The sequence below is a fragment of the Electrona antarctica genome (assembly GCF_951216825.1).
Source record: "Electrona antarctica genome assembly, chromosome: 10".
Classification (NCBI taxonomy): domain Eukaryota; kingdom Metazoa; phylum Chordata; class Actinopteri; order Myctophiformes; family Myctophidae; genus Electrona; species Electrona antarctica.
Window position 1 is genome coordinate 24,902,156 of NC_136791.1, and position 12,428 is coordinate 24,914,583.

At 45.3% G+C, this 12,428-nt stretch overlaps 1 protein-coding gene across 5 annotated transcripts in view; it reads left to right on the forward strand.

The window, feature by feature from the left end:
* mark1 (MAP/microtubule affinity-regulating kinase 1) overlaps positions 1-9,073 on the forward strand; it is a 95,973-nt gene extending 86,900 nt beyond the window's left edge. For 4 of the 5 annotated variants that reach the window (XM_079512979.1, XM_079512980.1, XM_079512982.1 and 1 more), the window contains exons 17-18: positions 4,200-4,244; positions 5,594-9,073. In XM_079512979.1, coding sequence (XP_079369105.1) covers positions 4,200-4,244; positions 5,594-5,942 — 394 coding nt within the window. In that variant the 3' untranslated portion in view covers positions 5,943-9,073. The remainder of the gene's footprint in view (positions 1-4,199; positions 4,245-5,593) is intronic. The other variant, XM_079512981.1, reaches the window with a different exon arrangement.
* Positions 9,074-12,428: the final 3,355 nt, after the last annotated feature.

Here is a 12,428-nt window from a genome sequence, read left to right on the forward strand (position 1 = left end):
TTCTTTTAGCGTAGGTCCTGTCCTGACCCACTGTACTTTCTGTACTTAGTATTTCCAATTTCCAGTACTTTTACTTCTACTCCACTACATCTCAGAGGCGAATATTGTACTTTTACTCCACTACATTTTTTCGAAAACTTTAGTTACTTTGTAGAGTTTGATTATTATTATAAAAGCTACATTATCCACATCAGCCCTACGTATATACATTTTGGACATTTGTAAATAGCAGGTCTATAAGCTCACAATGCGATGTGACGCATTGTCCCTATACACACCTGGTCTATTCTAGTGTTTCCCGTGCACTCTGCGCGCACACACACACACACACACACACACACACACACACACACACACACACACACACACACACACACACACACACACACACACTAATGTTCTCTACAATAGTGTCAATGTGACAAAGCCATGGCCTACAGTAGACCCATGGACTACACTACAGCCTCTGCCACCAGAAGGCCACCAGGGGGCAACGGCCTCCAGAACTGCTGAGAACTAAGCTATTGCAGTGAATTCTGGGTATTGTAGGTCAGTCAGTCAAGCACCATAATTCAGCAATGGGGGGGGGGGGGGGGGGGAAGAAAGTGTGCGTTTAAGGAATGAACTAGTGATGTTAGAGCCAACGGTATTGTTATTGTTTAGATTAGGAGAGCTGCTCAACAGACGCACACTGTAAATTATTCAATCACCTGCTTTGTGGATGATGATGAGTCACTTATTGTTCTGGGACTGTTCAGGTGATGGATTCAGCCATTTTTATGGTGCCATTTCTTGTATCGAACTAAGCCAGTAGTTCTCAACGTGGGGTGGGGTCCGTGAACCCCCAGGGGTCCTTGAGGGAGTTCCAGTTAAATGAGACTTTGGTACTGGCTCTGTAACTCAGAGAGTGTCCGGGTCCATTTGGTTCCATTTGTACACTCTGAGTTTAATTAACATCCCAGAGATAGAAATGCCATTAAATGGGGGTCCGGTCCGTAGCCTAATGCATGCCAAACTGGGGGTCCTTGAAATGAAAATGGTTGAGAATCACTGCTGGAGGCCATAAACATCTTTTCTCATCTGGGTCCATGGCATATCTTTTCAAATGGGGGTCCGCGGGCTAATAATAAGTGTCAATTTGGTGGTCCTTGACATGAAAAAAGATTGAGAACCACTGAACTAAGCAATGTAAAGTCATTGTGAGGGCAACATTACTGTCCCTCCCACTCTGTCTCTGTCTGTCTGTCTGCAGAACATTCTGCACTGGCTCTGTTGTTTCCACTGACTCACATTAAACCCATTTAGACCCGAGGACGATTCTACAAATGTCAGTTTTCTGAAAAACTGTCAGAAGCAAAGATCGAGTTAAAAACGTTCGCTGTAATTTTCACAATTAAAAGAAAATAGCAGATCTACTAGCTCGTAGCGCAGCACTCGGTGACACGCTATGAGCTTGTAGATCTGCTATTTTTCAAGAGCTAAAGTATAGAAAAAAGAATCCCTCACACTGTCTTCACTTGAGTTAAATTTATTGAGCAACGTTCCGGTCGTCAACATCAGTCATCAACATCTACTTCTCAGTTCCAGTTATCTGACACACCTGTCCTTTGTAGGTGTGCAGAAGGACTTTTTTTCTTAATAGCTAAAGTATAACACAGTGCTTACAACACCAAAAGGGGTTCCCGTCCTGAATGGGTTAGCGCTTCAAGCTCGCTTCAAGCTCTTCCCAGCAGCAGTGGATAAAGACTTCTTTGTGTCACACTGATCATGCCCTCCGGTTGTAGGACAGACACTTGGGTTCTCTCAAGTATTTTCATGTCGAGGAGGACCCTGGACCCCCGAATCCAATCCATCATGTATTTTGCCGCGGACCCCCATCTGAAAATCGTTGCTGTCGGGCCAACTTTTTGTGGGGTACACGATTCTGCATTGATGCAGCAACGTGACATAATCAATAATAAATATAATTCTATATCTACGGTATCTAACTATAAATGCAGTGCGTGCGTGCGTACTGTTGTAATCCACGTAACTCGAGAACCGACTTCAAATTCGACACGCGCGTTCCACCCCACCACAGGAAGTGCAGCGCCCGGTGTTGAGTCGGTCGGACCGACGGTTGTCCAGAACCGCCCCCAAAAAGGCCTCTGGACAGGGCCCCTGCCCAGGGTCCATAGATGGAGCTGGCCTGTTCTGACATCATTCTGACGTCTGCCATATTTGGGCATGCCTGACAAAGAACTCCGGGCATAAAAGGGACACAGACATAATGTCTGGGTTGGGCATGCATTTCCAACTTGCATCGTTCCAAGTAGGCCAGCGCCCAACGGGCTCCAAAGGGCACCGTTCTAGTAATATCAAATTATTATACTGTATATCTATCTATATCTATAAATGCACCAAGTCTCTGTGTCTACCATACGTGTGTACATCTGTGATCCTCGTAACTTGAAAACCGTTCGCCCCACCGACTTCAAATTCGACACACGCGTTCCACACCCCCACAGGGAGTGCGGTGGCCGGTGTCGTGTCCGTCGGATAGCCGGTTGGGGCATGGATCTCCAACTTCCATCACTAGCGACTAATCCTGTGGAGTAATATAGAAAAGTGTGATGATGTCGTAGAATCGAATCGTCACCTGGTGAATCGTAATCGAACTGAATCGTGAAGGCAGTGCCAATGCACACCTCTGGCGTTAAAGGGTAAGACCACTTTTGTAGAGGATTGGTTTGTGTGGTAACCTTGCCATGATGTAACTCCTAATGTGGACAGAGAAATAAACTAAAAATGATCCAGTCCACAATGAGGGGGCGTAGAACAGAGTGTTCAAGCTGACCACTCTGTCCTGATGAACCACTGCGATTAGAAGCTGACCGCTCTCTGCCTCTGCTTCTCTCCCTCCCTGCATAGAGCTGTGTCTTTCAGGTCTACTCAGAGGTAGGACATCACAACGCTTGCTGCACCTGACTGACCCCGTCCGTCCCGTCCTGTCCCCCATGTCCCAGAACTCTCACCAGTGACTGACCCCGTCCGTCCCGTCCTGTCCCCCATGTCCCAGAACTCTCACCAGTGACTGACCCCGTCCGTCCCGTCCTGTCCCCCATGTCCCAGAACTCTCACCAGTGACTGACCCCGTCCGTCCCGTCCTGTCCCCCATGTCCCAGAACTCTCACCAGTGACTGACCCCGTCCGTCCCGTCCTGTCCCCCATGTCCCAGAACTCTCACCAGTGTCCTGTCCTGTCCCCCATGTCCCAGAACTCTCACCAGTGTCCTGTCCTGTCCCCCATGTCCCAGAACTCTCACCAGTGCCCACCGTGATGTGGCCCCAAGTCTTGGCCCTTAACCCCCCTTATGTACTCGCCCCATTTTACCCCCCCCCCCCCCCCCCCCCTGTCTACTGACACCCTGGGATGTGCAGTCTGCCCCCCCCCCCCCCCCCCCCCTCAAGCCATACCAGAGTACAATTTAGGCATTTAGCAGATGCTCTTAATTCAGAGGCGACTTACAGTAAGCAAGAACAACACATGGTAATACATAGAAATTAGTCATCAAGAATCATACAGAAGCTATAAGAACCTAGCATCCATCTGTCTAACAGTAGAATATCTGTACAGTGAATAATATACGTGAGTGAGTACAACTCACTGTACATAGTGCTATGTCTACATAAAATGCTATCTAATTTACAATTAACAAGTTTAGCCTTTGCAGCCATACGTAAGTAGTCGAGGCTAGTGCAAGTGCTACGGGCACTTGTAGAGTAGGAACCCCCACCACCACCACCACCAAACTGCTCTCACCAATCTTGTCCTGTTCTCGCCACTAAGCCAGGTTGTTGTCCTTCCTCTCCTTCCTCCCCTCTTCCTCCTCCTCCTCTCTCACCCTCAGTGCGTCTGAAGGGATCGAGCAAAGTTCGGGGAGCTCTTGTGTAACATTTGATATATAACACACACACACACCCCCCATCCTTCCGTTCCTCTTCAGACCAGTGGGGGATTAAGGAAAGGGGGGGATTCCCTCCCTTGACACCCCAAGGAGTGTGGCTTCTTCCCTGGCATGATGCCTGTTTGACCAAACCCCCTCCCTCGTTGTGTCCGGTCATGATGATGAAGGGGGGGTGGCGTTGGCGGGGGGTTGGGGGCGGTGGAGATCATATTTTGGTTTTGTGTGTGTAACGGTGTTCCTGCTTTTATTGCAGGGTGCCTAGTGAGGGAGAAGCCAGTGCCAGGACAGACACTCCAAGGTGAGAACTTTTCAACCTGGATGAGCAGAAATGGTTATCTTGATTGTGCAACATTGTTTTCTCCCTCAACAGTAAACAAACCAACATACAACATGAGTGTATGCACTATGCAGGGTATCTCCACATACAACATGAGTGTATTGTATGCACTATGCAGGGTATCTCCACCATACAACATGAGTGTATGCACTATGCAGGGTATCTCCACATACAACATGAGTGTATTGTATGCACTATGCAGGGTATCTCCACCATACAACATGAGTGTATTGTATGCGCTATGCAGGGTATCTCCACCATACAACATGAGTGTATTGTATGCACTATGCAGGGTATCTCCACCATACAACATGAGTGTATTGTATGCACTATGCAGGGTATCTCCACCATACAACATGAGTGTATTGTATGCACTATGCAGGGTATCTCCACCATACAACATGAGTGTATTGTATGCACTATGCAGGGTATCTCCACCATACAACATGAGTGTATGCACTATGCAGGGTATCTCCACCATACAACATGAGTGTATGCACTATGCAGGGTATCTCCACATTTCTAAAGTGACAATTTAACTACTTTTAAGACCTTTTTTAAAATTGGCCAAATTGTAAAATAATACTACGTAAGAAAAGGGCAAGCATTGTGAAACACAACGCCTCGCAGTGCGAAGCTTGTAGATCTGCTATTTTCACAATGTTTACCTGTGGAACCCGTGTCAAACTAAATGTAATGCCTATAGTACCCAGGTGCTTGTCAGTTATTATTATTTTGGGGGATCGCAGCCTGAAAAGTTTGGGAACCCTTGCTGTAACCCAGGGGTTCTCAACCCGTGGGTCGCTAACCCTCGGGGGGTCGCCAAATTATTTTGGAGGGTCCCCAAATTATTTTGTTTTTGCAACTGAATGGCTGGGAAATGGAAATGAAGAGTTTACATACACATAGTGCATGCATACACCTTCCCTAATGATTATATCTGGTTTCAGTATTTATTTATGGTGTATTGTCTCTATTATTACGGTTATTGTAGCAGTCAATTTATATTGGGGGTCGGGAGGGGGCGGGGCGGGGGTCCCGAGACATTGCCAAAGCGACCAAAAACGTTGAGAACCCCTGCTGTAACCAACTGCTCTCCACATCTGTCTTTCCCCTCTTTCTCTCCACCTATCCTCTCTCTCTGTGTCTCTATCTATCTTTTTCCTCTCTCTCTCTTTCTTCCTCCCTTTACCCCTGGCCTCTCCCCCCCCCCCCCCCTTCTCTCTCTCTCTCTCTCTCCCCCCTCTATCTCTCTCCTCTTTCTCTCTACCCCCCTCCCCTCGCCCTCTCTCTCTCTCCAACCATTCCAGGAGCGCGTCGGGCGACGCCAAGGACGACGGCAGTGGGCGCGACTCCAAGCCGCGCTCGCTGCGCTTCACGTGGAGCATGAAGACCACGTCGTCCATGGAGCCGTCGGAGATGATGCGCGAGATCCGCAAGGTGCTGGACGCCAACAGCTGCGACTACGAGCAGCGCGAGCGCTTCCTGCTGTTCTGCGTGCACGGCGACGCGCGCCAGGACAACCTGGTGCAGTGGGAGATGGAGGTGTGCAAGCTGCCACGCCTCTCGCTCAACGGCGTGCGCTTCAAGAGGATATCGGGCACGTCCATCGCCTTTAAGAATATTGCCTGCAAAATTGCCAATGAGCTCAAACTGTGACGGACGGACGGACGGACGGACGGACGAGCTCTGGTCTCGGGGTTTGGGCCATGGACCGGGTTTTAGGCAGGGAGATTCAGCGCCGGAAGGACCTTCACCGAGCAGAGTCGAGGCCTATTCGTACTCGTACGTTTCAGGTGAGGAGTTGACAACCGAAACGGTGGTCCACCTCATCACCTGAAACTGGAGTAGGACTAGGCCTTCAGGGTTGGAACTGTGGCTGGTATAGCGTGCAATACTGGCCATGAATGTACTGTACTGTACTGTACTGTACCGGGACAGGGTTAGTGTAGACCGCCCGACCGCCCGGAGGGATAGTTACTTTACTGCTAGGTTTAAAACCTCAAAAACGGCGGAGAGAGATAGCAAAAACAACTTGACCCCATCTTCTCTTTATCTTCCGTCCAAACCCTCTTCTCTCTCTCTCTCTTTCTCTCTCTCTCTCTCTCTCTCTCTCTCTCTCTCTCTAACTCTAGCCCTGTTTATGCGTCTTTGTGTGGTGGCGTCGCGGACTGAATATAGCGCCGATGTATGAGCTTACAACGCGTCACGGATGCGGCGCGATGTGAGCTCGTAGATCGTCTTATCTTAGGTCAGGCGCTGTCGCACATCGGAGCATAAATCTCTCTCTCTCTCTATTGCCCCGTCGATCCCCCCTAGTGTTGATTTTGTCAACTAGTGTTGATTGTCAACTATTATGAAAAATGTTCGTCGACAACCTTTTTTTCACTGACTGAAACTAAATAAAAACTAAGCTATGATGACTAAAACTAAAACTAAATATATTGACAATTTTGTCAACAAATAAAAACTAGTATGCTGGGTTCCAGCCGGAATCGCTGTGTTCCGTGAATCTGTTGTCACTCGCTGACAAAACAGATTCACGGAACGCAATGATCCCAATGAACCCAGGCTAAAAAACTAGACTAAAATGTTAGGGAGGGACTAGTGGAAGAGATCCAGTAGAACTAAAATAATTAATTTCATGTTGGGCTGAGCTCGGGAGTTGCGCTCTGAACATAGCAGATGTACAAGCTTGCAACAAGCTTGTAGATTGGCTATTGTCGCCGTGCAACCAAGTGTAAAATCAGCCTTTATGACACCATCAAGGCCCGCCCAAATACACTTTAGTCTAACTAAAACAAACATTTCCGGTGACTAAAATGTGACTAAAACTAAATGGAAATGTATTCAAAAGACTATGACTAAACACTAAACTAAAATCTACATTTGCTGTCAAAATCAACCCCCCCCCCCCCCTCTCTCTCTTTCTCTCTCTCTCATTAAGCGCTGCATCGTCAGCATAGACTCATTCATGTAACACAACGCAGTATGCAAACTGGAAAGACCATCAAAAATCCCGGCAATAATAATAATGTTTTTGCATCTCTTTTTAATACCAGACCTACTCTCTCCTCCTCGCTGAATTATCTCATTAAAGAAATAACTGAAAGCTAAACTAAAAAAAAATAATAATAGAGCCCGCTTTTCCACCTGTTGTTAAGTCCATATATAGATCAGGCTGGATCTCATAACTAGAGCTATGTAAAAAAGAAAAGATGAAAAAAGAAATCCAACAAAAAAAAGAAAGAATTGTACTGTACGCATTAACACCCGCAGGTACTGTATTGTATATTGGTTTTGAGTTGTGTACAGAATTTTATTGTCAATACTGTGTCTTTATTTTTTCTTCAGATTCAAGTTTTTTTTTTTTTTTTTTTTCCTAATATAATTGATGTCTCTTAGAACATTATCCATTTGCTCTGTGAGTTTTCTTTCTTTTTTTTATTCCTTTTTTTTTAAGAGTCACCGTTATGAAAATAGTGTTTTACATTTTTATTTAAGGAGCACTAAATTATTTCGTGGAACATCGAGGGATGCGTTCAAACGTCCCTTTTTTTTTGCCTTTTTTTCTTTCTCGTCATATTGCTCTCGTTTAATTATTATTTTTTTGCCTAAAGAAAAGAAAGAAGATTTTCAAAAAAGAAAAAACCCACACTAAGTTGCACCGTGTAGACTTGAGTAGTACGTTCAGTTAAAACTGAAAAATATGTTCACTTTATTTTTTATTATTTTCTTTCCTTACAGCAGCGAGGGGAGGGGGGGGGGGGGGGGGGCGATATGGAGACCCTGGGGGGGCGATATGGAGACCCTGCTGCCGTTGCACAAAGTTTCCAGGGCGATGTGTATGAACATGAGAGCGTGCGCACACACACACACACACTCTTTCTTGTTAGTTACAAAGGTTCGAATTGACATTAAAAGCAGGGTTTGAAGATATCTGACTTGTAGGTCGGCTAACTGCTGAGTGCACGACACCCCTCGTATACGCAGAAGTTAGGCTTAAAGGACCACTTTGCCCATTATAGGATGGCACCATTTCCGCCCACACTCACTCACACACTCGGTTCAGGTTCCCTTCTGAGTTCAGGAACCTTCCTACCAGTGACATCATCGGCAGGCGGTGTTTGGTTAATTTCAAGCTAGATAAAAAAAAAAAACATCACACGTGTGAAGTGAGGGGCGCTCTTATCATCACACATCATCATACATCACATTCCGTGCTCATACCGACAGAGATACACACAGACCTACGCACAGCTTTGTGTGTGTGTGTGTGTGTGTGTGTCAGTCCGTATGAGCACGGAATTGATGACTTTGATTGGCTGGATGACGATAAGAGTGCCGCTCACTTCACACAAGTGTGATTTTTGTATTGATGCAAGAGAAATCTCTTCTGTTTCTTTGCTCTTGCATTTATTTAAAAAAAGAAAGTAAACTGTTGAAATCGCGTTTGAAATAAATGACTAAACCCTGCCTACCGATGATTCTGACCCTCCGCTGAGACACAGTCTGTAAACAGAACTGGTGTCATCTTCTAATGAGCAATTATTGAGGGGGGGACGCAGCTTGTGCTTCTACAGAAAGATGGTGTGAGTGTGTGCAGGTACTTGTATATCTCCTCGCTTGTTTGTGTTCCTATTTCTTTTTCTGATTTTGTTTTTCTTTGTTTTTTTTTTCTTTTTAGCTGATTTTATTGTATTTATTCCATTACATTGTAATGTGCTGCTTTGTAGAATTGAGGCGTGCACTTTGTTGGAGAAAAATAAAAAGGATTTTATTTGTTTGTATTCATTAGATTTTCTTTCTTTTTCTTTTTCTTTTTTTTTCCTATAATGTCTGAATGCATTGTTTACCCAGTTTAAAGTTGAAAGCTGCAATCCGTGCCTTGCATGTCCTCAAAAAACCGGGGTCCCCTGCGGCTACTGTTTAGCTACTACAGAAAGCTTGTTTGGGCAGATAGTCTGGCAGCCTGGGGACGTGGAGTGGGAAATTTGGTATAGGTTTTTTTTATCGGCCTAAAATATTGTCTATATACCGTATACATACATTCATGAATCCACCTGCTGACCGGCTGTCTCCATTGAGCAATTTGTTTTATAGGGGGTTATATGTGACCTAGCTCTGGTCCATAGCTCTAATGCCATTGCATTTTGAGCTATGTTACCGATGACTTCCGGGGCTCGCATAAATGCAGACCAGCCTCTCGTCTTTAGCGTAAATAAAAAATAACGTTTTTGCGTCTCACCAATACATAGGTGGGTTGTGTCATTAGAAAGCCTACTTTCCTTAGTGGAAGCACTCTGAGCCCTCCACCACACGTATAAACGGTACTTTTTGGCCAAAAAGTGATTTGTTTTACAATGGAAAAAATATACTTTTAGTTACTCCACTGCGCCCTCTACCGATATTGCCCAGAGAAAACCCACATAGAGAATATAAATCCCTTTCTGGCCAAAAAGTACCTTTTTTATGCGTGTGGTGGGGGGCTGAGAGTACACACAACCGTACACGCACGCAGACAGAGACGTGGCGCATTTATAGTAGTATTGTTTTCTGAATCCTAGTTTTCTGTGTCAGTGGTGCTGGTGCTCAACCTTTTTCATGTCAAGACCCCCCAGAATTATCTGTATTTGGCCGCAGACCCCCATCTGAAAATATGTTGATATATGACCCCCCAGAAGCAAGGATTTGAGTTAAAAATGTTCGTTCTGAAAGAATATATATTCAAAGATTTGCACCACATTTTCAACGATTTTTCTAAAATAGCAGATCTACAAGCTCGTAGCACGGCACTTGGTGCCGCGCTATGAGCTTGTAGATCTGCTATTTTGCAATAGCTAAAGTGTAACATAATGCTTAAAACACCAAAAGGGGTTCCCGTCCAGAATGGCTTATTTGAGTATGTCTATTTGAGGCAAGATGAGAGCCATCCTAACACGATGCAATGGTGTAAGCCTTTATTCAGTCTAAATAGCATGGAATTAGTAAATCACTTTTCCCCCAAAGATGACACAATCACATTTTGCATACACATGTTAGTCAAAGTCAACGGTTGTCCTCGGTTAGTATTCCCGTTTCACTTAATTCTCTTAAGTTGTGTGAAAATATTTCCAAACATGTCCCCAAAAGTTTGTATTTTCCTTACGTTATGAAAAACAGTGTTAATTTGTAACTTTATTCAATACTTTTAAATGTTGTAAAAACCACTGACAATAGAAATGCAAGTTGCAAAGACCCTCACATTTCTGTTGGTAATTTTTTTTCCAAACTTACAAACATAATTTTAAAACCATAGCAATCGCCTTAACATATATCGAACTGGTCTGGTCCCTCTTAGACTTACAAAATCTTCATTTACAAATCATTTATTATAGCTTACAAGTGGAAAGACAGAAAAATGTAAACATTTCATTTTGGCAGATTTCCTCATCTAAACATGTTAAATAGATTAAAAAGTACCTTTTTATTTATTATCTTTCCTTGAGAAATATAATGAGACTGCAAATGTATGTAAACGGTGTTAAATCACACAAAGAAATAAACTACTGGCCAATGCTATAAATAGATTAATTAATTCAGCGGTTCTCAACCTTTTTCTGGACCAGGGCCCACTTAGAATCTTGGAAGGTACTCGCGACCCACCCATCCATCTGACCGCTTAACACGGCCGCATGTTTATTTTTAAATGATCAGTGGATTGCGTTTCTCTATGCACAGCAGCCATTTTGGAGAACCCGTGCCCCTTCCCTACTTCCTTCACAGGTCTTATCAGTTCCACTTATTGAGGCATTTATTGCAGCACAGTGGTTCTCAAATGTTTTAATTTCAATGACCCCCACGAACTCTGAGAGTACAAATTGGAAACTTTGAGACCCACTGGTGTAGCAGAGGGGGTGCATGTACAGTACGTTGGTTAGACATACGAACAGTCCGACAACAGCGTCGCTCCCGACATGCATGGCCGGTTAGAACTAACCCGTGGACCGTTAAAACTCACCCGTGGCTCCCGACATGCGTTGCAGGTTAAAAACCCGTGGCTTCCTGTGACTCATGACTGTAGGACTGTTAGTACGTCATAGCAGAGTGTTTCCAGTGAGTCGCCAGAGTCATTATTCCGTTGGTCCAACTCGCGCCATCACTAACCCTAACCCTAACCGCACGCAAAGCCACGCTGTCGACTTGTCGGACTAATGCGCCCTCGGAATTATGAGCGGATCCCTCAGTAAGCCAACATGCACAATAGCATGAACAGAGTCTTAATTAGTATCGGTAACACCTGTGAAGGATGTAGAGAAGAGGCCCGGAAGAGCTCTTTCCAATATGGCTGCTGACTGCATAGAGCCTATTATTTTGGGGGGGGGGCCCACTTGCAATATCCTCACGGGACCAGTGGCCCTCCCCCCACCCAGCCCACAGGTTGAGAGTCGCTGAACTAATGAAGGTGGACGTGTCATGTGTTGCATTCCATCAGGATGGGACGGCCTTGCCTGGAGGCCTGTATTGGTCATGCAAGTCCAACATCTGAGCGCAGAAACAGCCGGGGTCTGATCGTAACGTGAGACCCACACGTTTTGACCTGGGTTTTCACATCAATCATGCATGGATACCACTTGGGAGATGTTAGAGGAACGTATGAGAGGTCATTAATGCCTGTGGTTCTCAGGTTAGGATTCAACCCAAGTCTCTTTCAGTCCCTTTGCACAAACGGCAGCTTCTTACCGTTACGCTTTGACATCCGATTTAAAAGGAGCACCTTCACCCATTTCAAAACTCTATCTTCAGATTGGTCCTCACTATTCTCTTTATAATAACGGCACCGTTTCTGTCTACTCGCCGTGCCTCCGCGGATTTTGTGGACAGTTCCGAAATCCGCCCGCTAATGACATCATCGGAAGGCAGGGTTGGTAAATTGCAAACATTTCCAATGGCTTCTATTTCAGCACGCTATAACTTTCCAGGAATGGAAAGGTTGTCGTTTCCAATGGCTTGGAAGAATCCCCATTGATGATTATCATTGGTAGGCAGGTTCACCAATAAGACGCAGAGTGAGTGAGTAGGCTCGCAATTGTGGCGTTTCATAGCGAGCATTAGTGAGGACCAATCATATGAGGGTACGGTTGCTCCTTCAATGGGTATAACTAG